The following is a 27,073-nucleotide window of genomic DNA, read 5'->3' on the forward strand; positions in this document are numbered from 1 at the left end:
GTAGTGTGTTTTTCCACTTTAATTTTGAGTGTGACTCCAAACCCAGACCTCCATGGGTTAATAAATTTGATTTCCATTGATAATTTTTGTGTGATTTTGTTGTCAGCACATTCAACTATGTAAAGAACAAAGTATTTAACAAGAATATTTCATTCATTCAGATCTAGGATGTGTTATTTTAGTGTTCCCTTTATTTTTTTGAGCAGTGTGTGTATGTATATATATATATATATATATATATATATATATATATATATATATATATATATATATATATTTATTGAGTCTTCTTGACAGCTGCAAGGTTCAGAGGGTTGATAAACAGACCAAGACATCCAAGTGACATGGAGTTTACGAGGTCTATTAAAGCTTCTTTTTTGTTCCTATGTTGGCCCCAAATGCAATAAAACAGGTTCCGATTCTATTTCCAAACCTCTCAGGAGTCTGCACTCTGTGGAAATCCTCATTTTGAATGATAAAACCTCCTAGAACAATGCAGCTCTTTAAAGCATAATAACAAGATGGAATTCATGTTGCCTTTTACGGCCAGGTAAGCCCCACCTGACGACCCTTGGCATAACGGAAACTTTTAAAAAATATATTGTATACGACCCCCTCTTTGAGACCGATTACCAAATATGTTAAAAAGATCATTATTATAACTTATAGAATATTTGAAAATTATACAATGATAGCTTGAACAAAATGGTAATTATGGCTGCAGAGCAAAATAATTGCGGTTTGTGAAAATTTATGGCAAAGTAATGCAAAGCCTTGGTAAAAAACATTAAAGTTCTAATGTATATTGTGAGTTTTGCAACATTATTTTTTTGATATTGTAGTAATGAATACATTTTATGTACACAACCAGTGCAGAGTTTCAGTACTTTATTTATAAAAATCGATCTTCCTGTTCTCAACATTTTATATAATTGAGTTAATATTTCAACCGGGTTTTTGACAGAATGATTAAAAAAAAGAAAATAGTTACATTATACAAACATTTAGGTAACTGACATACAATCCATAAACTGGCAAATGTAAATGAATCTTGGTACTAGTAACAGTCTTCAGCAAACAAATTAAATATTTCGTACATATTAAAAATGAATGAAAATACAAATGTTTCAACAAAATTTAGCACTCCATGTAGTTCAACAAATGTATATGTTAACATGTGTAATGATGAAATCCCTACTTTAAGTATTGCCCTCTTACAAGTGAAACTAATCCCTAAACACAGTACATTGATATGCGGTTTACAAGAGTGAATTACTACTTCACTGGTTTTTGAACATCAGAACAGCTTAGTGTACTCTGAACACAACCGGAGGTAGCTCACTGCGTACTGTTTTATATCAGATGCTGGATACACATTGTGCGATATGATATTCGTTCAGCCGACTAACAACATATTGTCCTGGCTGTCCGCTCGTATGTACAGCTGATCATGTAGTTCAGACATATAAACGTTGTCTGTGCAGCATGGCAGATATCAATATATCTTGCAGACATATTGTTACATCTGTATGAGGTCAAATCCCCAAAGAGAGGGGAAAGAAAAAGAGAAATCAGTTATTTGTGCGGTGCACACAACCCAATATACACTGTATTAAAATTAAATTCTTTATTGAAAATTCGTTAAAATCCCTATATTGTTCTCACATGTAGGCAAAATGCCACATTTAATGTTTAATAATTATATATATAATTGAAATAATTTTTCAGACTTGTATTGTCCTTTATTTAGAATTAAGCGAAGTAATAAAAGATAGTAAGGAAAGTGAAGAAGAATGAAAATAAGTGAATAAAGATTAAAAACAAAGCTGGTGTGTCGAATGCATTTTGTATTTGTATTATTAGATAATCCTAATATGTGTAGACCGTACTAGCTCTAACTATATTGTACTGAAATTAAATGTTCTCACTGAGAGATCTGTGGGTAATTGAATCCAGTGAGATTCTTAATACGACATATCCCAAAAGTACAGTATAATATGTTCATAGATATAATGATGAATATATATCACTTTATAGATAGCTTCAACAGAAGACAAATACTGTATTTCAATAATTATTGGGGATTCCACAAGATCCTACCCATGGGATATTGCATATTACGCCTGCATTATTAAATTACTGAAAATAATTTTTTCCCATGTGTTTTATTGTTACATCTGCCTGTGTATACAGGCTACTGGCTAACTGACCCATATACCAGCCATAGGAACTTCCAACAATAACGTCAATACCGGTTCCTGTGGCCATTCACGTCGGGGGGCAGATTGGTAATTGTATATGCACATGTCCTTTGTGCAGAACACTAATCAAATTGTTAGATTGGATGGCCCGTCAGCCAACCCATAGTTCAGGTGTGTACCTAGTATAAGTGTATTCACTAGATCAGTAATTAATCAGCCTTGTTAACAACAAATGATGCTAGATCAGCGTGTGTATACCAATGAATTCATATAGACAATGATGCAGTTCTGTCATCATAGCATTGTGCTCTAAATATATACAGAACAACCAACGTGGTCCTAATAAACGCAAACGCTGATACTGTACAACTGTACCATAAAATATCCAAATATATATAAATATATATTTTTTTTTTGTTCACTTGGTATAAGTTAGTTCAACTGTAATTACAAATGAATTAACATCATTGACAAACATGAAAGCAGGGACAGTAACTAAGATTTCATCATATACTGCAATGAATGCAGCCCTGCTTACACTACTTCTGTGCAATAGATGCAGGGGCAGCTGACGTTCTGAAATCCCTTAGTATTTGTTCTTGAAATGAAAATCACACTGAAAAAATAGCTACCGCAGGTCTGAATTGCGAGAGCTCACGCCATTAATGAACAAGATCGTTCATATCTTTCAGTATTATCGCCCAGTGTGTAAGGCCCACTAGTGCTCACAGGATTTATATACAGAAATAGACTTTAACATGGTAAGGAACAGTTAGCCAAAAATTCAAGATGCCTCATAAAAGCTACATAGCACATTCACAATGTGATATCGTTCTAATATCTCCACAAATTGGAGACTACCAATTATTATTCACTTAGATTACTGAAGGTTCCTAAATATAGGAAAATACCTTCCTTTTCAATGACAACTGTATCTAAAGGATCTTCTTATAAAGCTCTTGTTAAATTTCCATCTATTTTATGGTATCAGCAGCTTTTTAAAATAGACTGCCTTGTATTTCCTTGATTTCACATACAGTATTTATTGAACTTCGTATAGTGCTCCTATAAATGCTGCATGTGTTTCCCTGTAAATTAGTTCTAGTTAAACTACATTTTATTGGGTTTTTCGACCTTCTACCATACTTATTCCACACATGTTCCTCTTATACTTATAATCTCACTTCGCCATTTTGAAAAGATTGTTACAAGAAGCAGCGCTAGAAAACCACTTGGGCCTTGGAAGCATTGTGGGTTCAGTCTGTCCAGTAGTGCCGTTTCCTGATCAGTGCAGCGGCAGCTTAATGAGGAGCAGGAAATATACCAGTGAGGGGAAAGCAGACGGGATGTTTGCTTGGACAACACTGAAGAAACTAAGAGATAATATTACCTGACTTAATACTGATTGTCAGCACCTAATGTCACTGGGAAAGAAACATTTTTCATGAAACGTTTCTGAAGGCTGGCCATAGTAACCCTCCCATACATGCCTAGTGTTTGTAGGAAGGTAAATCACGTTGCTGGTTAAGTGACCAAATATTAATAATTAAAGTACTGTCTGATATTTCCTGAGTAGGGCCACATGTTGTATAGTAATATAATAACTGTGGAGGACATCAAGGAAGCAAAATAAGGAATTGTGTTTTTGAGCAGCAAAAAGGAAACCTGTAATCTACAGTATCATGCTGAATTCTCTTCAGATGAACTAGTTTTAAAATTAGAATTTGAAATCATCCTGGTATTCTCTCTGGAATGTTCGGTTCTGCAGCCATATTCTCACATTAATCAAAGCACCCGTGGTTTTATTTCCCCACAAACACATCATCCACGTTTTCACAGTGCATGCAGACACAATCTCCACCAAACGGTTACAGTTCGTCATGTCTCTCTTTATCCTCTTGGTCTTTTAATTTAAACTCTGCTTCTGTAATCTTGCCATCTTCATTTCGATCCTGATTCTTGAACATGTTTTCAATAATCTTGGCAGCATCAAAACCAGGAGCTAGTTTTCCTTTCCCAGCTTCAACCTGGGCATGAATATATTCGGAAAACTGGAAGAACAAAGTTTCAGTTTTAAAACTTCCCTGATTTGGATTCATGTTCTACGTAAAATCAGATTTGCCATTGAAGACTATTAATGTCAGTAGTGACATGGTTGCTGTTGTTCCTCTATAGCAGGGACTGACTTTTTAGAGCATTTTGTTTTTAGAGAAGCACTGTGTGATTCCTACAAAGCTGCAGGAGCAGTGAGGTTACAGTAGCTAATATGGGATTCTCTTGCTTTCTGATTGGCATAATAATGGCTGAGTCTATTAGTACTGTTACTATGTGGAAAGGACAATAGAGTGGGACTTTGTCATACTTCTATATGTAAATTGTGTATACCAAAAATAAATAATACCTAGAATAACTGAAATTGACTAAATTATTCTATAATTCCATTGAATCGAAACTGCAGCTTGCTGACTTAATTCTGGAGAGGGAACGTAGTCAACGGCAGTGGACAGGACTTGGTTTGTAGTTTTATAGGTAAGATAAATACTCTACAACCAGTGACATGATTAGGTAAGTAAGCGTAAGATTCCAGGCTACAAGACGTATTTTAGATGTGTTTTGGCAAAACCAAGAGACACATTTTTTGAACTTGCCAGATTCTTCAGCTTGCACGTAACAGAGACCCACCAGGTTGTCACGTAACTCAATAAAGTGGTCCCATGGTACAATGGCTAAAGTGACTGACAGTATTTATTTTACAAGGCTACACTCATCAGAGCAAGACATCTAACTTTCATACCTCACAAAGTGTATGAACATTTTGAGCGTTCAACAGCACTTATTATTAATATTATTATTATTATTATTATTGATTTGTAAGATTCCAGAGAGGTCTACATACAAGAAAACAGGGAACTTACTTTCACGGCTGGGACAAGTGGAGAATGTGTGGTTTAAAGTGAAGAATTTAACATAAGTGATACGCAACATGCACACAGACATGCACATTGGACACTTACCTCATTTAGAAATATCTCCCCATTTGTGTCTTTATCAATCTCTTCAAAGAGGTTCGGTGAGACTTCACCATTCCATATAAACATGTAACCTTCAGGCAGACCTGGTACCAACTCCAGTAGCTCAATGTCAAACACCAATACTGCACTGCCAGGCACTTCCCCCTCTGCCATGTGGGAGAAAGAGAACATTCCTTAATATCTGCTAGTGCATTCAAGTAATGGCACCTCTACTGTCTGGCCTAACGGACCTCTCCTGCAGCTGTCAATGATGCAAACTGCAACTGGTGCCTCTAAATAGTGGCATTAGCTATTACATGGGCTGAACTAGCATCTTTGGAGGTAATTCCAAGTTGATCGCAGCAGCAGGAAATTTTTTAGCAGTTGGGCAAAACCATGTGCACTGCAGGGGGGGCAGATATAACATTTGCAGGGAGAGTTAGATTTGGGTGGGTTATTTTGTTTCTGTGCAGGGTAAATACTGGCTGCTTTATTTTTACACTGCAATTTAGATTGCAGATTGAACACACCACACCCAAATCTAACTCTCTCTGCACATGTTATATCTGCCACCACTGCAGTGCACATGGTTTTGCCCAACTGCTAACAAAATTCCTGCTGCGATCAACTCAGAATTACCCCCTTTAAGTGATAGGATAGCAAAATGACCCCCATTTATATGGCACACCACCACAGTTCTCAGACTGAACAAAAAGCCTGGCTGGTGTTAACATAGCATTCTGATTGCAAAATTGTCTCTTCTACTTTTATTTTTTTTGTTTTAGTAAAATATCCAGCACTATTTATGAAAGCATGTCACACATGGCTTCACACAGGCATAGTGCAAAGGACAAAATCTCTGCCTTCTGAAAGTGTCCAGGATCCTGCCCTATAATCATTCTTGAATATGGAGTTCCTACATCACCTACTCACCTACTCCAGCTTCTCCATAACCCAGATGTGGAGGAATAACAACTGTGCGTTTCTCTCCAACACACATGTCTTGTAGACCTATGTCCATTCCTAGTACCACCTGTCCAGATCCTATAACTATGTTGTATGTTTTCCCGTATTGGTGCCTGAGGAAACAAATTGGCATTAGTGACCTTTATTTACCAGCAAGTTACTGCACAACTGTAACTTACTCATCTTCAATTACTTTTACTGTCTCAGATGTATTATCAGTAAGAATGTACCTATTTATTCCAATCCAAGTGTTCTCTACTTTTATCCTGTACATATAACTTTATGGCCCACTGTTGGACAAGAAAATGGGCATTATAAAATTCTGTTTGAAAAGATGGCATTTTATACAAAATAGATTTTATACAATCATCTTATTACTACAGACACAAAAATAAAATAATTACCTAAAAAATATAGGGTCCGGTTCAGTAAGGTTTGCAAATTCTGCTAAGTAGCAGAATTTGCAAACCTTGTGATCACATGCTGGGGGCCGCCCATCACTGAGCAAGGCGGCCCAGCATGCTGACCGCCGCGCCCCCCTTCCCCCCTTGATCAAGCAGAAATTGCAATAGCTCCGCAATTTCTGCTTGATTGCAGGAGGCCCGCCGCCCTCTTCCTGATTGCAGCGGCTGTCACGCAGTCGCCGCGATCACACCCGCACCACGCACACCATTTGGATGACCCACCCCCTTTCCTCGCCTCCGCTTCTGCAACGCTCCGTCTCCACCTGGGATTCGCAGCGTTCATGCCCCCCACCCTGCGAACGCTTCTGCCTGTCAATCAGAAAATCCTTTTAGTAATTTTCGCGGTTGGATCGTCTATTGTGATCCAACCTGAATCGGGCCCATAGTGCAGTACAAAAATGTATCACAATTAATAATTACTGAGAAGTAATAAACCTTCACACGAATGAAAAAAAATGTGAGTGCAGAGCAGGGGTTCCTCTATGTCAATTAGCTCTACCTTCTTCCGGCATGCAAGCTCCGCCTGCTTTCTGCTATCCATAGACACGAGAATTTTAGTCCATCCAAACTGTATGAATTCATCTGCAATTTCACTTATGATAAAGGCTAACCATTAAATATAATGCTATAGACTATAGTGCAGTAATAATGATAGAAAATAGAAAATAAAAGTTAAAAAAAGTTACTATGGTTTAATACACTTATCCACAAAGATAGAGTATGCGTGTGAAATGTATACAGTTTAATAATTTCTACTTTCATGCAGACCGAAGGATATCTCCAACCACCTTAATATGCCACCTACCCCACTACTTCATCCCATGCCGTGACTGTCAGGAGATGTATCAAGTCGTGAAGAGAGAAAACGTTGAGAGAGATAAAGTATCAACCAATCAGCTTCCAGCTGCCATTTTACAGGTTGTGTTTGAAAAAATGACAATTAGAAGCGGATTGGTTAGTACTGTATCTCTCTTCAAGGGTTGATACATCTCCTCCTGTGTTAGAACAACATGATTGACCAACATAAGGAATACAAAGTGGGGAATTTAATTGTTTGAAAAGTCGGTTGGGTGTCTGTTTTTTCCTGTCTATTAGATAGGAAAAAAACAGACACCCAACTGACTTTTCAAACAACTGAATACCCCCCATTGTATGTAAAGGAAGTAGCTCCACTACGACCAGAGCACTTCCCATACAGTGGCTCAGAAGCAAATGATGAACTGTCCTGTAGTGACGGTATGAGAACAACGCTGATGACCAAAGGATGAGGCAGAGAAACTAGAAAGGTTTTGGACTGTCAGCTGCAAAGCACATCTAATCTGCTTTAGGAACTTGTTAAAAGCCTAAATCAAATATTTGTGGGTAAAAAGAGTTACAGTGCACACTATTTGACAACTCTTCTAAAGAAACACCACATAAAAATAAGATTTTAAACCTACCGGTAAATCTTTTTCTCCTAGTCCGTAGAGGATGCTGGGGACTCCGTAAAGACCATGGGGTGTAGACGGGCTCCGCAGGAGACATAGGCACTTTAAGACCTTTAATGGGCGTGAACTGGCTCCTCCCTCTATGCCCCTCCTCCAGACTCCAGTTATAGGAACTGTGCCCAGAGGAGACGGACATTTCGAGGAAAAGGATTTTGTTAATCAAGGGTGAGACACATACCAGCTCACACCACAAACACACCGTACAACATGGTATATAAGTAAACCAGTTAACAGTATGAAACAACCACAGAAAACAGCAACAGCCTGATTTCAACAGTAACACAACCTGTGTGTAATCTTATCAATAACTATGTACAATTATTGCAGATTTCAGTCCGCACTGGGACGGGCGCCCAGCATCCTCTACGGACTAGGAAAAAAAGATTTTCCGGTAGGTTTAAAATCTTATTTTCTCTTACGTCCTAGAGGATGCTGGGGACTCCGTAAGGACCATGGGGTTTATACCAAAGCTCCAGACCGGCGGGAGAGTGCGGATGACTCTGCAGCACCGACTGAGCAAACATGAGGTCCTCATCAGCCAGGGTATCAAACTTATAGAATTTTGCAAAAGTGTTTGAACCTGACCAAGTAGCAGCTCGGCAAAGCTGTAGCGCCGAGACACCACGGGCAGCCACTCAAGAAGAACCCACCTTCCTAGTGGAATGGGCCTTTACCGATTTTGGTAACGGCAATCCAGCTGTAGAATGAGCCTGCTGAATCGTGTTACAGATCCAGCGTGCAATAGTCTGCTTGGAAGCAGGCGCGCCAATCTTGTTGGCCGCATACAGGACATACAGGGCCTCTGTTTTCCTAATACGAGCCGTTCTGGCTACATAGATTTTTAAAGCCCTGACCACATCAAGAGACTTGGAATCCTCCAAGACATCCGTAGCCACCGGCACCACGATAGGTTGGTTCATGTGAAACGACGAAACCACCTTGGGTAGAAATTGAGGACGAGTTCTCAATTCCGCTCTATCTACATGGAAAATCAGATAGGGGCTCTTGTGAGACAAAGCCGCCAATTCTGACACCCGACTTGTCGAAGCCAAGGCCAATAACATGACCACTTTCCAAGTGAGAAATTTCAAGTCAACAGTTTGAAGAGGTTCAAACCAATGTGATTTAAGGAACTGTAACACCACGTTAAGGTCCCACGGTGCCACTGGGGGCACAAAAGGAGGTTGGATGTGTAGTACTCCCTTCACAAAAGTCTGCACTTCTGGAAGAGAAGCCAATTCCTTCTGAAAGAATATTGATAAGGCCTAAATCTGCACCTTAATGGAGCCTAACTTCAGGCCCATATCCACTTCTGTCTGTAGAAAATGGAGAAAGCGACCCAGCTGGAAATCCTCCGTAGGAGCATTCTTGGATTCACACCAAGACACATACTTCCTCCAGATACGGTGATAGTGCTTCGCCGTTACCTCCTTCCTAGCTTTAAGTAGAGTAGGGATGACTTCCCCTGGAATACCTTTCCTAGCTAGGATCTGGTGTTCAACCGCCATGCCGTCAAACGTAATCACGGTAAGTCCTGGAACACACACGGCCCCTGTTGTAACAGGTCCTCTCTGAGAGGAAGAGGCCAAGGATCTTCCGTGAGCATTTCCTGAAGATCTGGATACCAGGCCCTTCAAGGCCAATCTGGAACAATGAGTATCGTTTGAAATTTTATTCTTCTTATGATTCTCAATATTTTTGAGATGAGTGGAAGCGGAGGGAACACATACACTGCCTGATACACCCATGGTGTTACCAGCGCTATCGCTTGAGGGTCCCTTGACCTTGAACAATACGTCCGAAGCTTCTTGTTGAGGCGTGACGCCATCATGTCTATTTGAGGGAGTCCCCAGCAACTTGTCACTTCTGCAAAGACCTCTTGATGAAGTCCCCACTCTCCTGGATGGAGATCGTGTCTGCTGAAGAAGTCTGCTTCCCAGTTGTCCACTCCCAGAATGAATACTGCTGACAGGGCGCTCACGTGATTTTCCGCCCAGCGAAGAATCCTGGTGGCCTCTGCCATTGCTGCTCTGCTCCTTGTTCCGCCCTGTCGGTTTACATGCGCCATGGCTGTGACGTTGTCTGACTGGATCAGAACCGGTAGGTTGCGAAGAAGGTGCTCCGCCTGCCTCAGGCCGTTGTATATGGCCCTTAATTCCAGCACATTTATGTGCAGACAAGCCAGCTGGCTTGACCATATTCCCTGAAAGTTTATTCCCTGTGTGACCGCTTGTCACACTCGCGGCGTGGGCTCCGGGTTGTTGCGTCTTGCTGGCGCTGCCTCTGGCGGGTTCCCGGGGTGTGGGAGCTGCCGTTGCGCCTGGCGTTCGCGGGAGCGTGGTGGGCGAGTGATGTCATCAGCCCCTTCCGCCAATTGGGAGAGAGCGGGAAGTTCAAAGGAAGACGCCGTGCAGAGCTCCGGCGCCTGAGTATCGTCTCTTCTATGATCACCAGTGCTAGCAGCGTTCAGTGAGTTCTTTAACTGAACGTCTCCTGTGTACCAGCGTTTGCAGAGTATCACTCAGTGGAACAATCACTGTGCTACCAGCGTTACAGTGTATCACCTAGTGGAACATTCACTGTGCTACCAGCGTTACAGTGTATCACTCAGTGGAACATTCACTGTGCTACCAGCGTTACAGTGTATCACTCAGTGGGACATTCTCTGAGTTACAGTGTTTCTCTTAGGGGGACACCTCCTGTGTTTCCTGTATTACATGATATCTCCAAGTGGAACGCCTTCCATACTTCCAGAGTTACACTGAATCTTAAATCCTCATTCATTTCTTCAACATCGCTCACAAGCTTCTCATTCTTCAACATCGCTCACAAGCATCTCATTCTTCAACATCGCTCACAAGCTTCTCATTCTTCAAACATCGCTCACAAATTATTTATTCTTCAGTGTGCTTCATCATCGTTCTCAAATCATCATTCATTTCTTCAGCATCGCTCACAAGTTCTTCATTCTTCTGTGTGCTTCACCATCGTTCTCAAATCCTCATTCATTTCTTCAGCATCGCTCACGAGTTCTTCATTCTTCTGTGTGCTTCACCATCGTTCTCAAATCATCATTTAATTTTTTAGCATTATACGCCAGTTACTACGGCTAGTTCTGCATGAGGAAAACCTACATCCGGCCACCCCTGCTCCGGCCCAGCTGTGGTTCCTCTTTCCGATCATCGGAAGAACCCCCGAGTTCTCAACACTCCGAACCCAGGTCAGTGACAGTATACTCAGGCCTCATGGACCCGGGGGATCGGAACCCAGAATCAAGTGCCATCAAAAAATTAGTTTCCCGAGTTCAGAGTCAGGAGGCGGCACAGGGCCAGGTGATGCAGTATCTCCAGGAATTATCCGGCCGGCTGGATCAAATTCAGGCTTCCCTGGCTTCTGTAGTTCCGGCTCCAGTTCCAGTACCCGCTCCAGTGGTTGCCACCAGTAATGTTCAATCCTTGTCCGGAACCACGTCACGCCTTCAGCTTCCCACTCCCTCTCGCTATAATGGGAATCCAAAGAATTGCCGTGGTTTTCTCAATCAATGCGAGATGCATTTTGAACTTCTCTCACACAATTTCCCCACGGATCTGGCCAAAGTGGCATACATTATTTCCTTGCTTGAAGGTTCAGCGTTGGATTGGGTGTCTCCGTTGTGGGAGCGATCTGATCCTTTGGTTTCCAGTTACACCAATTTCATTGCGTCATTCCGAAGGATTTTTGCCAGATTCCTTAGAACAGTTGATCTCACTCTGCGTTAAGGTGGATCTCCGCATGCAGGAACGAGGTGGCGAACGTAGTCGGTCGGATCGATCCAGATTCCGGTCTCTCCCGTCTAAGCAAACAGTTACCCCAAGTTCGGATGAACCCATGCAAATCAATCGATCCCGGCTGTCCCCGGAAGAACGACAGCGCCATCGTGAGGGTAAACTCTGCCTCTACTGTGGAGCCGCGGATCACTTTATCAAAATTCTGCAAGTCCCGTCCGGGAAACGGGCAGTCCTAGCTTGTTTTGGAGAAGTCGAGTTAGGGGTTACATCTAAATCTTCTCCGACAGTGGATTGTTTACTCTCCGTGTCTCTGTTTTCTGAGTCTATAGCTAAACCTGTTAAAGCCCTGCTGGACTCTGGGGCTGCAGGGAACTTTATTTCTCTTTCTTGTGTTCAGAGTCTGGGTTTACAGTTACAGTCTGTCAAACGACCTATTACGTTGACCGCCATCAATGGTATCAAAATATCTAATGGTCTTATTACAAGTCGCACAGAGCCAATCAAGCTGCAGGTCGGAGCTCTGCATCAAGAACATCTGGAGTTCCTAGTAATTCCGGAGATGCCTCACGATCTTGTTCTTGGTCTACCTTGGCTTAGAATTCACAATCCTCATGTCGACTGGAAGTCGTCACAAATAGTGTCCTGGAGTTCGTTTTGTCACTCTAATTGTCTCACTCCTGTTTACCCGCTCCGTGCATCTTCCAAGTCGGATGAGGAGCTCATTCCAGATGCCTATCGGGAGTACACAGACGTATTTTCAGAACAGGCGGCCGATCAGTTACCACCGCATAGACCCTGGGACTGTCCCATTGAGCTTATCCCAACCCGAGACCCAAGCTATATCGGACTACATCAAGTCTAATCTGCTGAAAGGATTCATTCGCCCCTCTACCTCCCCGGCTGGAGCAGGTTTCTTTTTCGTGAAGAAGGACGGAGGGTTAAGACCATGTATTGATTATCGTGGCTTAAACAATATCACCGTTAAGAACAAATACCCTCTACCGCTAATCACGGAGCTATTTGATAGGGTTCGTGGAGCCCACGTTTTCACTAAGCTCGATTTAAGAGGAGCCTATAATTTGATACGTATCCGACAGGGGGACGAATGGAAGACGGCATTCAATACCAGGGACGGTCATTACGAGTATCTGGTAATGCCGTTTGGCCTCAGCAATGCCCCTGCCGTTTTTCAGGGATTTGTAAATGAAATCTTCCGAGATATGTTATATCAAAGCATAGTGGTGTACTTGGATGACATTCTGATATTCTCTAAGAATCTTGCAGAGCACAGAGTACAGGTCAAAGAAGTACTTCTTCGCCTACGAAGGAATCGTCTCTAAGGCAAGATTTCCAAATGTGTCTTCGAGGTCCCTTCAATTCCATTCCTCGGATATGTCATCTCTGGTACGGAGCTTCGCATGGATCCGGAGAAACTCACTGCCATTCGGGACTGGACTCAGCCTCTCTCCTTGAAAGCGGTACAAAGATTTCTGGGCTTTGCAAATTACTACCGGAAATTTCTAAAGGGATTTTCTACCATTGTTGCACCTATTACTGCCCTAACCAAAAAGGGGTCTGACCCAAGTCACTGGTCGTCAGAAGCTGAAGTAGCGTTTGCCTGGTTGAAATCAGCCTTCATGTCTGCTCCGGTACTCCAACAACCAAATTTTTCTAAACCATTCTTCTTGGAAGTCGATGCTTCTTCAGTAGACATCGGTGCCGTTCTTTCACAGTACTCCTCTGATGGGAAGTTACATCCATGTGGTTTCCATTCTCGTTAGTTCTCTCCTGCTGAACGAAACTACGCCATTGGAGATCAGGAGCTTTTAGCAATAAAATCTGCCCTAGAAGAATGGAGGTACTTATTGGAAGGTGCTAAACACCTAATTACGATCTATACCGATCACAAGAACTTGTTGTATATCAAGACGGCCCAGTGCTTGAATTCCCGTCAAGCTAGATGGGCGCTCTTTTTCACTCGATTCTCGTTCGTTATTAAGTACCGGGCCGGGACTCTCAACGCTAAGGCTGATGCTCTGTCTCGTTCTTTAACGGCCTCGGATGAGGAGAATTCCTTTGAAAAGAGTTTGATTCTCAGTCCAGTCTCTATTTCAGCAGCTCCCACTACTCTGGGTCCTCCTCCTGGGAGAATGTCTGTACCAGTTGAATTTCGTCCAAAGTTGCTGCAGTGGGCTCATATCTCCAAGTTTTCCGGTCATCCTGGTGTTCAAAAAATGTGTGATTTTCTACGAAGGTCATATTGGTGGGACACCATGAAGAAGGATATACAAGATTATGTCAACTCATGTCCTCAATGTGCTCAGCACAAAACTCTTCGTCTGCCTCCTGCGGGGTTGCTTCGTCCACTGTCCATTCCTAAGAAACCCTGGATCCATATTTCCATGGACTTTGTTACCGAATTATCCCTCTCCAATGGTTACAATACCATCTGGGTGATTATTGACCGCTTTTCTAAAATGGCACATTTTGTTCCGTTGTCCGGGTTACCAACGGCTCCCAAGTTGGCTTTACTATTTATTCGGGAACACTTCCGCCTGCACGGGTTACCTCGGGAGATAGTCTCTGATCGAGGGGTACAGTTCACTGCTAGATTCTAGAGGGCCCTCTGTTCAGCTTTACAAATAAAACTCAAGTTCTCATCTGCTTACCATCCACAAACCAATGGGCAAACTGAACGCATCAATCAAGATTTAGAGACTTTTCTCCGCGTTTATCTTTCTTCTTCGCAGGACGATTGGGTGGAGCTGTTACCCTGGTCCGAATTTGCCCATAACCATCTGTATCACTCTTCCACTGGTGAGTCTCAATTCTTCATTAATTATGGATTCCATCCACGAGTCCCAGAATTACCCATCTCTCCTTCGGAGGATGTTCCAGCTGCAGCTTCTACTCTCCAGCACTTCAGTCAAATCTGGAGTAAGGTTCATGCTAATCTCAAAAAAATCTCTGGCCGCTACAAATTCTTTGCGGATAGAAAACGGCGAGCAGCTCCTCAATATAAAGTTGGTGACAGGGTATGGCTCTCTACCCGCAATCTTCGTTTAAGAGTGCCCGCTATGAAGTTTGCTCCGAGGTTCATTGGTCCTTACCCTGTTTTGCAAGTCCTGAACCCGGTTGTCTGCAAATTGGGGTTGCCTTCCCACTTTCGGGTACCAAATTCGTTCCATGTTTCTCTTCTTCGTCCCCTCATCTTAAATCGGTTCCATTCAGAGTCTCCTAGGCCGACCTCGGTAGAGACTGAAGCTGGAACAGAATTTGAAATCTAAGCTATTCTTGACTCTCGTTATCTTCACAAGAATTTACAGTATCTGGTAGAATGGAAAGGTTATGGTCCTGAGGAGAGGAGCTGGGTCAAAGCTTCTGAAGTCACTGCTCCCCGACTAGTCCGGATCTTTCATTCTAAGCATCCCACGAAACCAGGAAAGTGTCCAGGGGCCACTCCTAGAGGAGGGGGTACTGTCACACTCGCGGCGCTGCGGCTGCCGCGCTTACCGCTCCGGGTGCGCTGGGTCTCCCGGCGGTCGCCGCCCCCGGTGGGCTCCGGGTTGTTGCGTCTTGCTGGCGCTGCCTCCGGCGGGTTCCCGGGGTGTGGGCGCCGCCGTTGCGCCTGGCGTTCGCGGGAGCGTGGTGGGCGAGTGACGTCATCGGCCCCTTCCGCCAATTGGGAGAGAGCGGGAAGTTCAAAGGAAGACGCCGTGCAGAGCTCCAGCGCCTGAGTATCGTCTCTTCTATGATCACCAGTGCTAGCAGCGTTCAGTGAGTTCTTTAACTGAACGTCTCCTATGTACCAGCGTTTGCAGAGTATCACTCAGTGGAACAATCACTGTGCTACCAGCGTTACAGTGTATCACCTAGTGGAACATTCACTGTGCTACCAGCGTTACAGTGTATCACTCCGTGGAACATTCACTGTGCTACCAGCGTTACAGTGTATCACTCAGTGGGACATTCTCTGAGTTACAGTGTTTCTCTTAGGGGGACACCTCCTGTGTTTCCTGTATTACATGATATCTCCAAGTGGAACGCCTTCCATACTTCCAGAGTTTCACTGAATCTTAAATCCTCATTCATTTCTTCAACATCGCTCACAAGCTTCTCATTCTTCAACATCGCTCACAAGCTTCTCATTCTTCAAACATCGCTCACAAATTCTTCATTCTTCAGTGTGCTTCATCATCATTCTCAAATCATCATTCATTTCTTCAGCATCGCTCACAAGTTCTTCATTCTTCTGTGTGCTTCACCATCGTTCCCAAATCCTCATTCATCTCTTCAGCATCGCTCACGAGTTCTTCATTCTTCTGTGTGCTTCACCATCGTTCTCAAATCATTTAATTCTTCAGCATTATACGCCAGTTACTACGGCTAGTTCTGCATGAGGAAAACCTACATCCGCCCATCCCTGCTCCGACCCAGCTGTGGTTCCTCTTTCCGATCATCGGAAGAACCCCCGAGTTCTCAACACTCCGAACCCAGGTCAGTGACACCGCTCCCCATCCTCGGAGGCTCGCGTCCGTGGTCCCGAGAACCCAATCCTGAATTCCGAACCTGCGACCCTCTAGAAGGTGAGCCCCCTGGAGCCACCACAGGAGAGAGATCCTGGCCCTGGGGGACAGGCATATCAACCGATGCATTTGGAGATGGGACCCTGACCACTTGTTCAGTAGGTCCCACGGAAAAGCTCTTCCATGAAACCTGCCAAACGGAATGGCCTCGTAGGCCGCCACCATCTTTCCCAACACTCGAGTGCATTGATGAATCGATACTCTTTTTGGTTTTAGCAGAGCCTTGACCATGTTCTGGATTTCCCTCTGTTTTTCCGTATCCAGAATCATGCCCAAGAACGACAGCCGAGTTGTCGGAACCAACTGCGACTTTTGCAAATTTAGAATCCAGCCGTGTTGTCGTAGCACCTTCAGAGAGAGTTCCACATTTTTCAGTAATTGTTCTCTTGATCTCGGTTTTATCAGGAGATCGTCCAAGTACGGGATAATTGTGACACCCTGCTTGTGCAGGAGCACCATCATTCTGCCATTACCTTGGTGAAAATTCTCGGGGCCGTGGAAAGCCCAAACGGCAACGTCTGAAATTGGTAATGACAATCCTGCACAGCAAATCTCAGGAATTCCTGATGAGGAGGGTATATGGGGACATGAAGGTATGCATCCTTTATATCCAGTGAGACCATAAACTCCCCCCGTCCAGACTGGAGATCACCGCTCGGAGAGATTCCATCTTGAATTTGAATCTCCTCATATACAGGTTTAGGGATTTTAGGTTTAGAATCGGTCTGACCGAGCCGTCTGGCTTCGGGACCACGAATAGAGTTGAATAAAACCCCTTCCCCTGTTGTAACCGGGGAACCATGATAATCACTTGCTGTTGACACAGCTTTTGTATTGCCGCTGCAACTATTGTTCTCTCTGGGAGAGAAGCTGGTAAGGCCGATTTGAAAAATCGGTGTGGAGGCACGTCTTCGAACTCCAGTTTGTACCCTTGGGTCACAATTCCTAGCACCCAAGGATCCAGGTCCGACTGAACCCAGACCTGGCTGAAGAGCCGAAGACGTGCCTCCACCAGTGCGGACTCCCGTATGCGAGCCCCAGCGTCATGCGGTGGATTTGGCACAAGCCGGAGAGGACTTTTGCTCCTGGGAACTAGCCGTAGCTGGTGTTCTTTTCCCTCTTCCTCTACCTCTGGCGAGGAAAGACGATCCACGCCCCTTTCTGAATTTATGAGATTGAAAGGACTGCATCTGGTACTGAGGCGTTTTCTTTTGCTGTGGGGGAACAAAAGGCAAAAAAGAAGACTTACCCGTGGTAGCTGTGGAAACCAGGTCCGCGAGGCCATCCCCAAACAACACTTTACCTTTGTAAGGCAGAGCCTCCATAAGTCTCTTGGAGTCAGCATCACCAGTCCATTGACGGGTCCACAGCGACCTCCTAGCTGAAATTGCCATTGCATTGGCCCTTGAACCCAAGAGGCCAATATCCCTCGCAGCCTCCCTTAGGTATAACGCTGCGTCTTTTATGTGACCCAAAGTTAACAGAACAGTATCCCTGTCGAGGGTGTCCATGTCAGATGACAAGTTATTTGCCCAAGCTGCAATAGCGCTACTCACCCATGCCGACGCAACCACCGGTCTGAGGAGGGCTCCCGTAGTTGCATAAATTGATTTTAAAGTGGTTTCCTGCTTGCGGTCCGCAGGATCCTTTAGTGTCGCCGTGTCCGGGGACGGTAGGGCAACTTTATCCACCGAGGGAGAGGATTCCCACCGTAACCTGTCCTGTGAGGGGAAAGGATACACCATAATAATTCTCTTGGGAATCTGCAGCCTCTTGTCTCGAGTTTCCCAAGCTTTTTCAAATAGAGCGTTCAGTTCATGAGATGGAAGAAACGTTACCTCACGTTTCTTCTCTTTAAACATACAGACCCTTGTGTCAGGGACAGAAGGGTCCCCTGTGATATGTAATACATCCCTTATTGCTACAATCATGTACTGAATACTCTTGGCCACCCGTGGGTGTAATCTCGCCTCATCATAGTCGACACTGGAGTCGGAATCCGTGCCGGTATCAGTGTCTGCTATCTGGGTAAAGGGACGTTTCTGTGACCCTGATGGGTTCTGAGACACAGCAATATTCTGAGACTCAGCTTTGTCCAATCTTTTATGCAATAAAGCCACACTTGCATTCAAAACATTCCACATGTCTACCCAATCAGCAGTCGGCGGTGCCGACGCAGTCACTATCACATTTTGCTCCTCTTCCTCCCTCGAATAGCATTCCGCCTCAGACATGTCGACACACACGTACTGACACCCCCACACACACTGAATTATAGGGGACAGACCCACAAGGAGGTCCTTTGGAGAGACAGAGAGGAAGTTTGCCAGCTCACACCCAACGCCGCCACAATCTGAAATATAACAATACCCCAGACCTGTATAGCGCGTTTTATATATAATATATATATATCAAATCAGCACCAAATATTGTGCCCCCCCGCCCTTTGTTTTGCACCCTGTTACTTGTAGATATCAGGGCAGGGTCCGGGAGCAGCGTCTCTGCAGCCAAGCTGTGGAGAAAAATGGCGCTGGTTAGAGCTGAGAGACGAAGCCCCGCTCCCTCGACGGCGGGCTTCGGTCCCGCTAATATTTATACTGGCGGGGGTTTTAAATACCCTGCAATGCAGTGTATATAGCTTGCCAGTCGTTTTAATGAGGTAATCTTTGCTGCCCAGGGCGCCCCCCCTGCACCCTTGCAGTGCCTCGTGTGTGTGCGGGAGCAAAGGTGTGCAGCGCGACCGCTGCGCGGTACCTTCCGAAGCTCTGATGTCTTCTGCCGCCTGTGAAGTCTTCTTTCTTCCTATACTCACCCGGCTTCTATCTTCCGGCTCTGCGAGGAGGACGGCGGCGTGGCTCCGGGAATGAACAGCTAGACGACACCAGTGTTCAGACCCTCTGGAGCCAATGGTGTCCAGTAGCCTAAAAAGCAGAGCCCATCAGTCCAGGAAAGTGGGTCTGCTTCTCTCCCCTCAGTCCCACGAAGCAGGGAGTCTGTTGCCAGCAGTGCTCCGTGAACATAAAAAACATAACAATGGCCCTCATTCCGAGTTGTTCGCTCGCTAGCTGCTTTTAGCAGCATTGCACACGCTAAGCCGCCGCCTACTGGGAGTGAATCTTAGCTTAGCAGAATTGCGAACGAAAGATTTGCATAATTGCGAATAGAAATTTCTTAGCAGTTTCTGAGTAGCTCGAGACTTACTCTGCCACTGCAATCAGTTCAGTCAGTTCCGTTCCTGGTTTGACGTCACAAACACACCCAGCGTTCGCCCAGACACTCCCCCGTTTCTCCAGCCACTCCCGCGTTTTTCCCAGAAACGGCAGCGTTTTTCAGCACACACCCAGAAAACGGCCAGTTTCCGCCCAAAAACACCCACTTCCTGTCAATCACACTACGATCACCAGAACGATGAAAATTCCTCGTTATGCCGTGAGTAAAATACCTAACTTTTTAGCAAATTTACTTGGCGCAGACAAACTGCGAACATTGCGCATGCGCAGTAAGCGACTAATCGCAATATAGAGAAAATCGGCAATGAGCGAACAACTCGGAATGACCACCAAAGTCTATTTTCTAGAGAAACTCGGTAGAGCTCCCCTAGTGTGTGACCAGTCTCCTCTGGGCACAGGATCTAACTGGAGTCTGGAGGAGGGGCATAGAGGGAGGAGCCAGTTCACGCTCATTAAAGTTCTTAAAGTGCCCATGTCTCCTGCGGAGCCCGTCTATACCCCATGGTCCTTACGGAGTCCCCAGCATCCTCTAGGACGTAAGAGAAATTAATATTTAAAATTGATATCCCTCAATTGAAAAAAAAAAAAAAAATTTATATTATTACGTTTTATGCTGCCTTTTTGTAGAAAATGTGTAAAAGGATCCATGGCCATGTATAGATACAGTTTGGGGGAAAAATATATAATGGTATTCAACTTTTAGGTACACATCCCTATCATACATATTCACTGCAAAAGAACTAGACAAGCAGCCAAGACTATTACTGCTTCAAGAATGAAAATGAAATGGTTACAATAAAAATGTTTCCAAATTCTATCAAAGGTAAGATATGAGCTTAAACCAAAATATTTAAGCTGAATATTTCTGTAAGTAAAACTGCCAATACATACAGTGGCTTGCTAAAGTATTCACCCCCCTTGGCTTTTTACCTATTTTGTTACATTACAATCTGTAATTTAATTTTTTTTTTGTTCATCTGAATTTTATATGATGGATCTGCACAAAATAGTCTAAGTTGGTGAAGTGAAATGAGAAAAATTGATATAAAAATAATTTTTATAAATAAAAATTAGAAAATTGGCATGTGCATATGTATTCACCCCCAATGAAGCCCCTCAAAAGTTCTGGTGCAATCCGGAGCACCATCAAATCCATAATCTTCAAATGGAAAGAACATGGTACCACAACAAATCTGCCAAGAGAGGAAGAGGACCGGCCACCAAAACTCACAGACCGGGTAAGGAGGGCATTAATCAGAGAGGCCAAAGGTAACCCTGAAGGAGCTGCAGAGTTCAACAGCAGAGACTGGTGTATCTGCGCATGTGACCACAATAAGCCGTACACTCCATAGAGCTGGGCTTTATGGAAGAGTGGCCAGAAAAAAGCTATTACTTATTGTTAAAAATAAAAAGACACATTTTGAGTTTGCCAAAAGGCATGTGGACGACTCCCCAAATATATGAAGTTAGGTGCTCTGGTCAGATGAGACTAAAATTGAACTTTTCGGCCACAAAGGAAGACGCTATGTCTGGCGCAAACCCAACACATCCCATCACCCCAAGAACACCATCAGCAGCAGGGAATGTGAAACTGTTTTGAGATGAGGGAAAGATGGATGATGCTAAATACAGGGATATTCTTTAACAAAACCTGTTTCAGTCTGCCTGTGATTTCAGAATGGGACGTAGGTTCACCTTCCAGCAGGACAATGACCCGAAGCATACTGCTAAAGCAGCACTCGAGTGGTTTAAGGGGAAACATTTAAAAAAAAAAAAATTTTATTGTTTTTATTAACATTTTTGTAACGTGCAGACAAAGAATAACATCTGCCATGGTAATAAAGATTGTGAACCACATTATATATGCAGAAACAAACAATAAAGAAAACAATGAAAACAAGAGAAAGGTAAAGAGTGCTGGTGTGGTCTAAATTGTAGGACAAGCTGTAGAAAACCTCAAGTAGAGAATAACTGCTCAAAGGTATTATGCTAAAATAAAATATTTAGGCAAATTCGATCAATGTACACCATTAGAGGACTCAGGAGCTACACATAATCTAATGTACAATATACAGCAGTATAGATAACAAAGTAACTAGGCAAGATTACACTGCAGGGACATGGAGGGGATGGTTAAGCGGGAGGAGAGCCATCTATCCCACAGTTTATAAAATTTGTCAGGGGCCTTTCTAGAGATGTATACAAACTTCTCATGGGACACAACCAAGTTAACCAATGGAATCCATAGATTAACATCAGGGCCAGTAGTCGCCATCCAAGAACGCGCTATCAGTACTTTAGCAAGAGCACAGAGATTGTGAATATATCGTTTAGCGTGTACATCCAATTTTTCCTCACCCATCACTGCTAGGACACACACAGTGAGCATAAAAACATCTGACGGAATACCCTGTCAAAGTCGAAAAATATTGCAGTACACACATCACGTACAAACTACACACAGATGGCCTCCGTGCGTGTACTTGTTCTGCTGTGCGTGCGCATATACGCAATTTGAGTATGGTCGCTCCCGTGGTCCTGTGCATTAGCGCGTGGTATGAGTATTTACGGTAGAGTTTGTGGACGCATGGAAAAGCTATCAAAACACATTACATATTTAATCCAAATAGTGCACAATTTACACATAGTTTCCTCGCATCACACCAGCAAGTTACAACAGTTTAAATGGTATCAGAACAAAGGGATTCACCTTTACAGGATAGGAGGGGACAGAACAAGGTTATAAGGTGGTATTTGGTATCCAGCTGTAGGGTATTTTAAGGGTAATATTCCGGTGTTGGTTTGCAGAAGATCGCACGTTCCTGCAAATAGTTATGTGCAGGAGCAGAATATAGATATAAACTGTATTTACTGTACATTAGGTATGCGGCGGGAACCCAGAGAAGACCACCCACAAGTGCATCTTGAACAGACATCGCCCACCTATTCAAACCAACCTATGACCTCTCCTATACTGTAAATGACAATCCCTGTGTCCAATGGACAAAGAGATTACAGTATCCATTGTGTTAAGTTTTGGAAGATTGTATAAAAGGAGCCAGCTGCAGGCCTGGTCACACAAGACTCTCAAAGTTATCTATCTAGATGACCGAGGACCAGACTGGGTAGCGCGGCGAAATACATACAAGTATGTACCATTGACTGTAGCCATTATTCTCTTGTATTGTATTGCTTTGTTATTGTAACCCCCTTTCAGTAATAATATGTTGTGGTGTCGGAACACAGCAGTTTAAATACAATCTGGTGTCGTGTTTTCCTTTCCCTGCTAAGGTTTAAAGTGTATTACTATCGCATGCATAGCTGTTAAGGGTTCACGGTGTATCTTTGGGTGTGTACGCGCTGCGTGTACTTTGTACAGCCAGCGCGGCGTTTGTACGCAAAGTCTGTACACGGTACGGGACTCTGTACGCTAATGGTGTAATAAGTACGTAGGTTGTGGATCAAGTATAGCGGCCGCAGTGGCTTCATTTAGAATGTATGAAATGTCTTTTTAAAGTGTTGCTTTTAGTCCTGTACGTAAACCAGCGTTTACAATTGGGGGCTCATACGATTTTCCACATACTCACAGCCTAACCGGTCATAGCAGACTTAATCTATCAGCAAAAGGGTGGACAGAAAGTATCCTACGTAACCTTTTCGTGGTCGGTGGATACACTGAAAACCCTACTTGTGTGCTGATTAGATAACGTCTGCTCTGTATGGTTTGCAGAGGTGCTGGTAGAACCCGTAAAACAACAGGAAAAAAGCTATTTAAAAATCTGTGAAATTTTTTTGGCGCCAAATAGCGTACACAAAACACACCCATACTTTGCATACCCTCTCACATTGTTGCCATAAGACTCAGATTGCTAGATTCATTTAGATCTGTGTTAAACCGGATACGTTTGTTGCTATATAGTTAAAACTAAAATAACAGTGTTTAAGGAAGTAAATATAAAGCATAACACGCAAGTCTGGCCCGGTCGTTAAAGGTTACACAGAACAAGTGGTTGCGCTTGTGAGCGATTATAGTTAGCATTGCACACATTTATAGAGCTGTGGGATTTGTTTTATTGCGGACGCACGGTTTTGTACACGTGTCTCGGACAAAGTACAGGACTGCGCACACAGCGTAAGAGACACGCACGGTCGCGTGTTTACGCAAAGTGCGTACGAGTGCGGGCGCTAAGTACAAATTACACAATAGTGTCGTTTAGTTTAAAGGTGGGACAGTAGCCATGCTACAATAGCACAAAACTATCCGGTTTCTAAAGCAGATTAGTATAAAACTTTTGTTTAAACTGTATTGCCTCTGGTGTAAAAGAGCCTATCTGAATGAATTAAAATTTTCTGTACAGAAAAACCAAAGTGTATTTGAGTGAGCGAACGTAGGAGTGAGTGGATTTGAACCCAGGGATATTAGGATCCCGTAGTGTGGTACACCAAGTGAGTGGAGGCTTGGTGGCGTGAGGCGGCTGACACGTTAATATAGATTGAAATACGCAAATCGTGAGGAGATTTGCAGAGGAGCGTAATAGGGAATTGTGCATTGTGTAGTATTGAAGTAAAAAGGTTTTTTGTTACGCTCCGAGCTGAGGGTCACAGTTTGTACATTGATCCGTGGTTGTACGGCAGATAGGTAACAAGTACCTATACGCTGTGCGATTGGACCGCGCATTTGTGGGTGCGATAGATAGCGCAACTTGATACCCTTTTTTACGAGCTTTTGCGTAAAATCGCGGTATCATTAGCGCTGTATAGAGCATACGCAAGCGTGATTTGTGTATAAGTGTATAGGGAGTTTTCGCTGGTCTCTCTCAGGAAAATCTCCAGCGGCAGATATTTACTGGAAAAGGTAAGTCACTCCTAACACTTCCAGTAAATAGAAACTAGATAGGGCCTCACTGGGTACGCAGTGTTCACTATTGCAGTGAGTCGTGGTACTCAGCGGAGAAGGAGCGAGTGAAAGCGCTAAGTGTCTTTCACCGTCTATCTGCAGTGTGCATTGGGAATTGCGTTTATTGGCAAAAAGTCCGCGATGGGATCCAATTGCACAAGCAGTGGGGGTTTGGTAGCTAGGGTTCAGGCTGAAGAAGTGAGACCGAGAAGGTCAGAATTGAGACCGAGAGGGTCAGCAAGGTTTATTATGTGTGAAAAGTATGGTTCACACACGGAGGCTTTTTGCAATGAATGGTTATGTATGACTGACAAAGATAGGGTACCATTCCCTAAGGTGGGCAGCTTTGAACCGGAGGTATTGCAGAACTTAAGGATAAGGATATGTCTGATAAAATCCAGAAAACAAAGGATTAGACATACAGATTGTTTAAATTTATGGCAGCAAGAGGGGATTGTGCAAAGGGAATTAGCTCGCGCAGCAGGTTCCAAACCTAGCGGGAAAACAATGGCGACCTCACCACCACCACCATATATTGTTGGGGAGAAAGTGGCTACAAGCAATGGTGCATTGGTACAGGATAGAAATGTGATTGATAAATGTACTAACGTTAACCCTTGCCAGCTGTATCCCATTTTAAATTTTCCACAGGATTATGAGCAGGAAGATGATCCCAGCACGATATCGGCACTCTCTCTAGCAGCCACCATACAAGATACTCAGGTGGGCACGGCCCAACCATCAAGAGTTGTAGCAAGGCCCCCTAGCAGAGGGATAAGTGAGGTCATGTCCACAGGTAAGTACGGTACCATACACTATGCAGAAACAATAGCTCCCCATATTGTAGAATCAAACCAGAAGGACGTAATTGAATTAAATTCTGTCAGGGTGATTGCGGTTCCCAACGGGAGAAGTGACGCTCAGTGAGTAACTCCCATCAGGAACATTGCCATGCATTGTCCCTGGTCCCGGGCAGAGTTAAGGTCAATTATGTCTGAATTTCCCGATCCCAGGAAAGATCTAGTCGGATGCCAGAGATTCATTAAAGAGTTAGGTAACGCCCATGAGTCTACAAATAAAGATTGTCGAACAGTGCTACGAGCGTGTTTACCCTTAAATATTGACACCACGAAATTCATAGCAGACAGTAAGTTAGATGCAGACGTACCTCTCACTGATGAATACAATCAGGAGAACGTAAAGCAAATCAATCTGCAACTAGGAGTGTATTTCCCTACTGTTGTCAAATGGAATAAAACTTTCTCCATAAGACAAAAGGAAGGTGAAATGGCATCCGAATATTTCCATCGAGCACTGCAGGAAATGGCTAGATACACTGGGATCGAGGACATAAAAGATAATGCACATCACAGGGAGGCAGCTGTTACTGTATTAATGGACGGGTTGGAGGAGGCATTAAGAACAAGGGTACAAACCTCTCTACATAACTGGAGAGGTATCTCGGTGGCTGCATGAGAGGGTCCGCTATCGAGCACGACCGTAACATCAGTAAGCACAGGGAGTCTCAGGGGGATAAGCTGATGACAGTAAGTATAAATGCTCTTACAACAAAACCACATCAGCTAAAACCCCAGATCCCTGATGGTAAGCCACGTGTAGTAAAATGTTATAATTGTCAGAAGGAAGGACATTTTGCAAAGGATTGTAGGAATAAAGGTACACACAATGTATACCGAGCCCCTAGACCAGAATACGAACCACACTACAATTCACATAATTGGGATCAGGGACCATATAGAAGAGATTATGAGCCACATAGAGGGGAAACAAGGAGGTACCCACCAAGGAGGGACTGGCAGTCCTCCGAAAAACCACAGCTACCCCCCTCACATATTATAGCTGCCAATGCGCTGCGAGAGGGTACCTATACACAATAGGGGTTGAGCCACACCTGTAGTCTGCAGCCAGTGAAATTGATTGCTAGCCTTGGCAATGAACCTGAGGTCACGGTTGATGTAGCTGGTGTACCATTACCATTTCTTGTAGATACAGGGGCGGCCAGGTCAGTGTTGAATTCCACATCAGGTATAAAAACCACGGGAAAAATGATTCGAGCAATGGGAGTAACAGGAACGGTGCAACAATACCCTTTGAGTAGACCTGCAGAGATTACGATAGGGCCCTTGCAAACCAAACATTCTTTTCTACTGGCTGCATCGGCTCCGACTAATCTACTCGGCAGAGATTTATTGTGTAAAATGCGGTGTGTCATATACTGTACTCCTGAGGGTGTCTTCTTGGATATACCTAAGAACCACGCTCAAGAAGTGCAAGATATATTAGACACCCCTCAAAGGCTAATGTCGCATTCTACTGTTATAGACAAGTGTCCATCAAAGGTAGAGGAAATGATCTCACAATTACCGGGTTCCCTTTGGACCAAAGATGGACAAGACACTGGATTGATGGCGAATGTAGCTCCAGTAGTAGTACAAGTAAAAGA

General features: G+C 43.8%; 1 protein-coding gene across 3 annotated transcripts in view; it reads right to left on the minus strand.

Moving 5' to 3' along the window:
- Nucleotides 1-871: 871 nt before the first annotated feature.
- FKBP9 (FKBP prolyl isomerase 9) overlaps nt 872-27,073 on the minus strand; it is a 144,229-nt gene continuing 118,027 nt past the window's right edge. For 2 of the 3 annotated variants that reach the window (XM_063922549.1, XM_063922548.1), the window contains exons 8-10: nt 6,146-6,291; nt 5,216-5,379; nt 872-4,252 (exon numbers count right to left, since the gene is read on the minus strand). In XM_063922549.1, the coding sequence (XP_063778619.1) occupies nt 4,070-4,252; nt 5,216-5,379; nt 6,146-6,291 (493 nt within the window). In that variant the 3' untranslated portion in view covers nt 872-4,069. The remainder of the gene's footprint in view (nt 4,253-5,215; nt 5,380-6,145; nt 6,292-27,073) is intronic. The other variant, XM_063922551.1, reaches the window with a different exon arrangement.

Source organism: Pseudophryne corroboree, chromosome 5 (genome assembly GCF_028390025.1).
Source record: "Pseudophryne corroboree isolate aPseCor3 chromosome 5, aPseCor3.hap2, whole genome shotgun sequence".
In the NCBI taxonomy this organism is placed as follows: Eukaryota; Metazoa; Chordata; class Amphibia; order Anura; family Myobatrachidae; genus Pseudophryne; species Pseudophryne corroboree.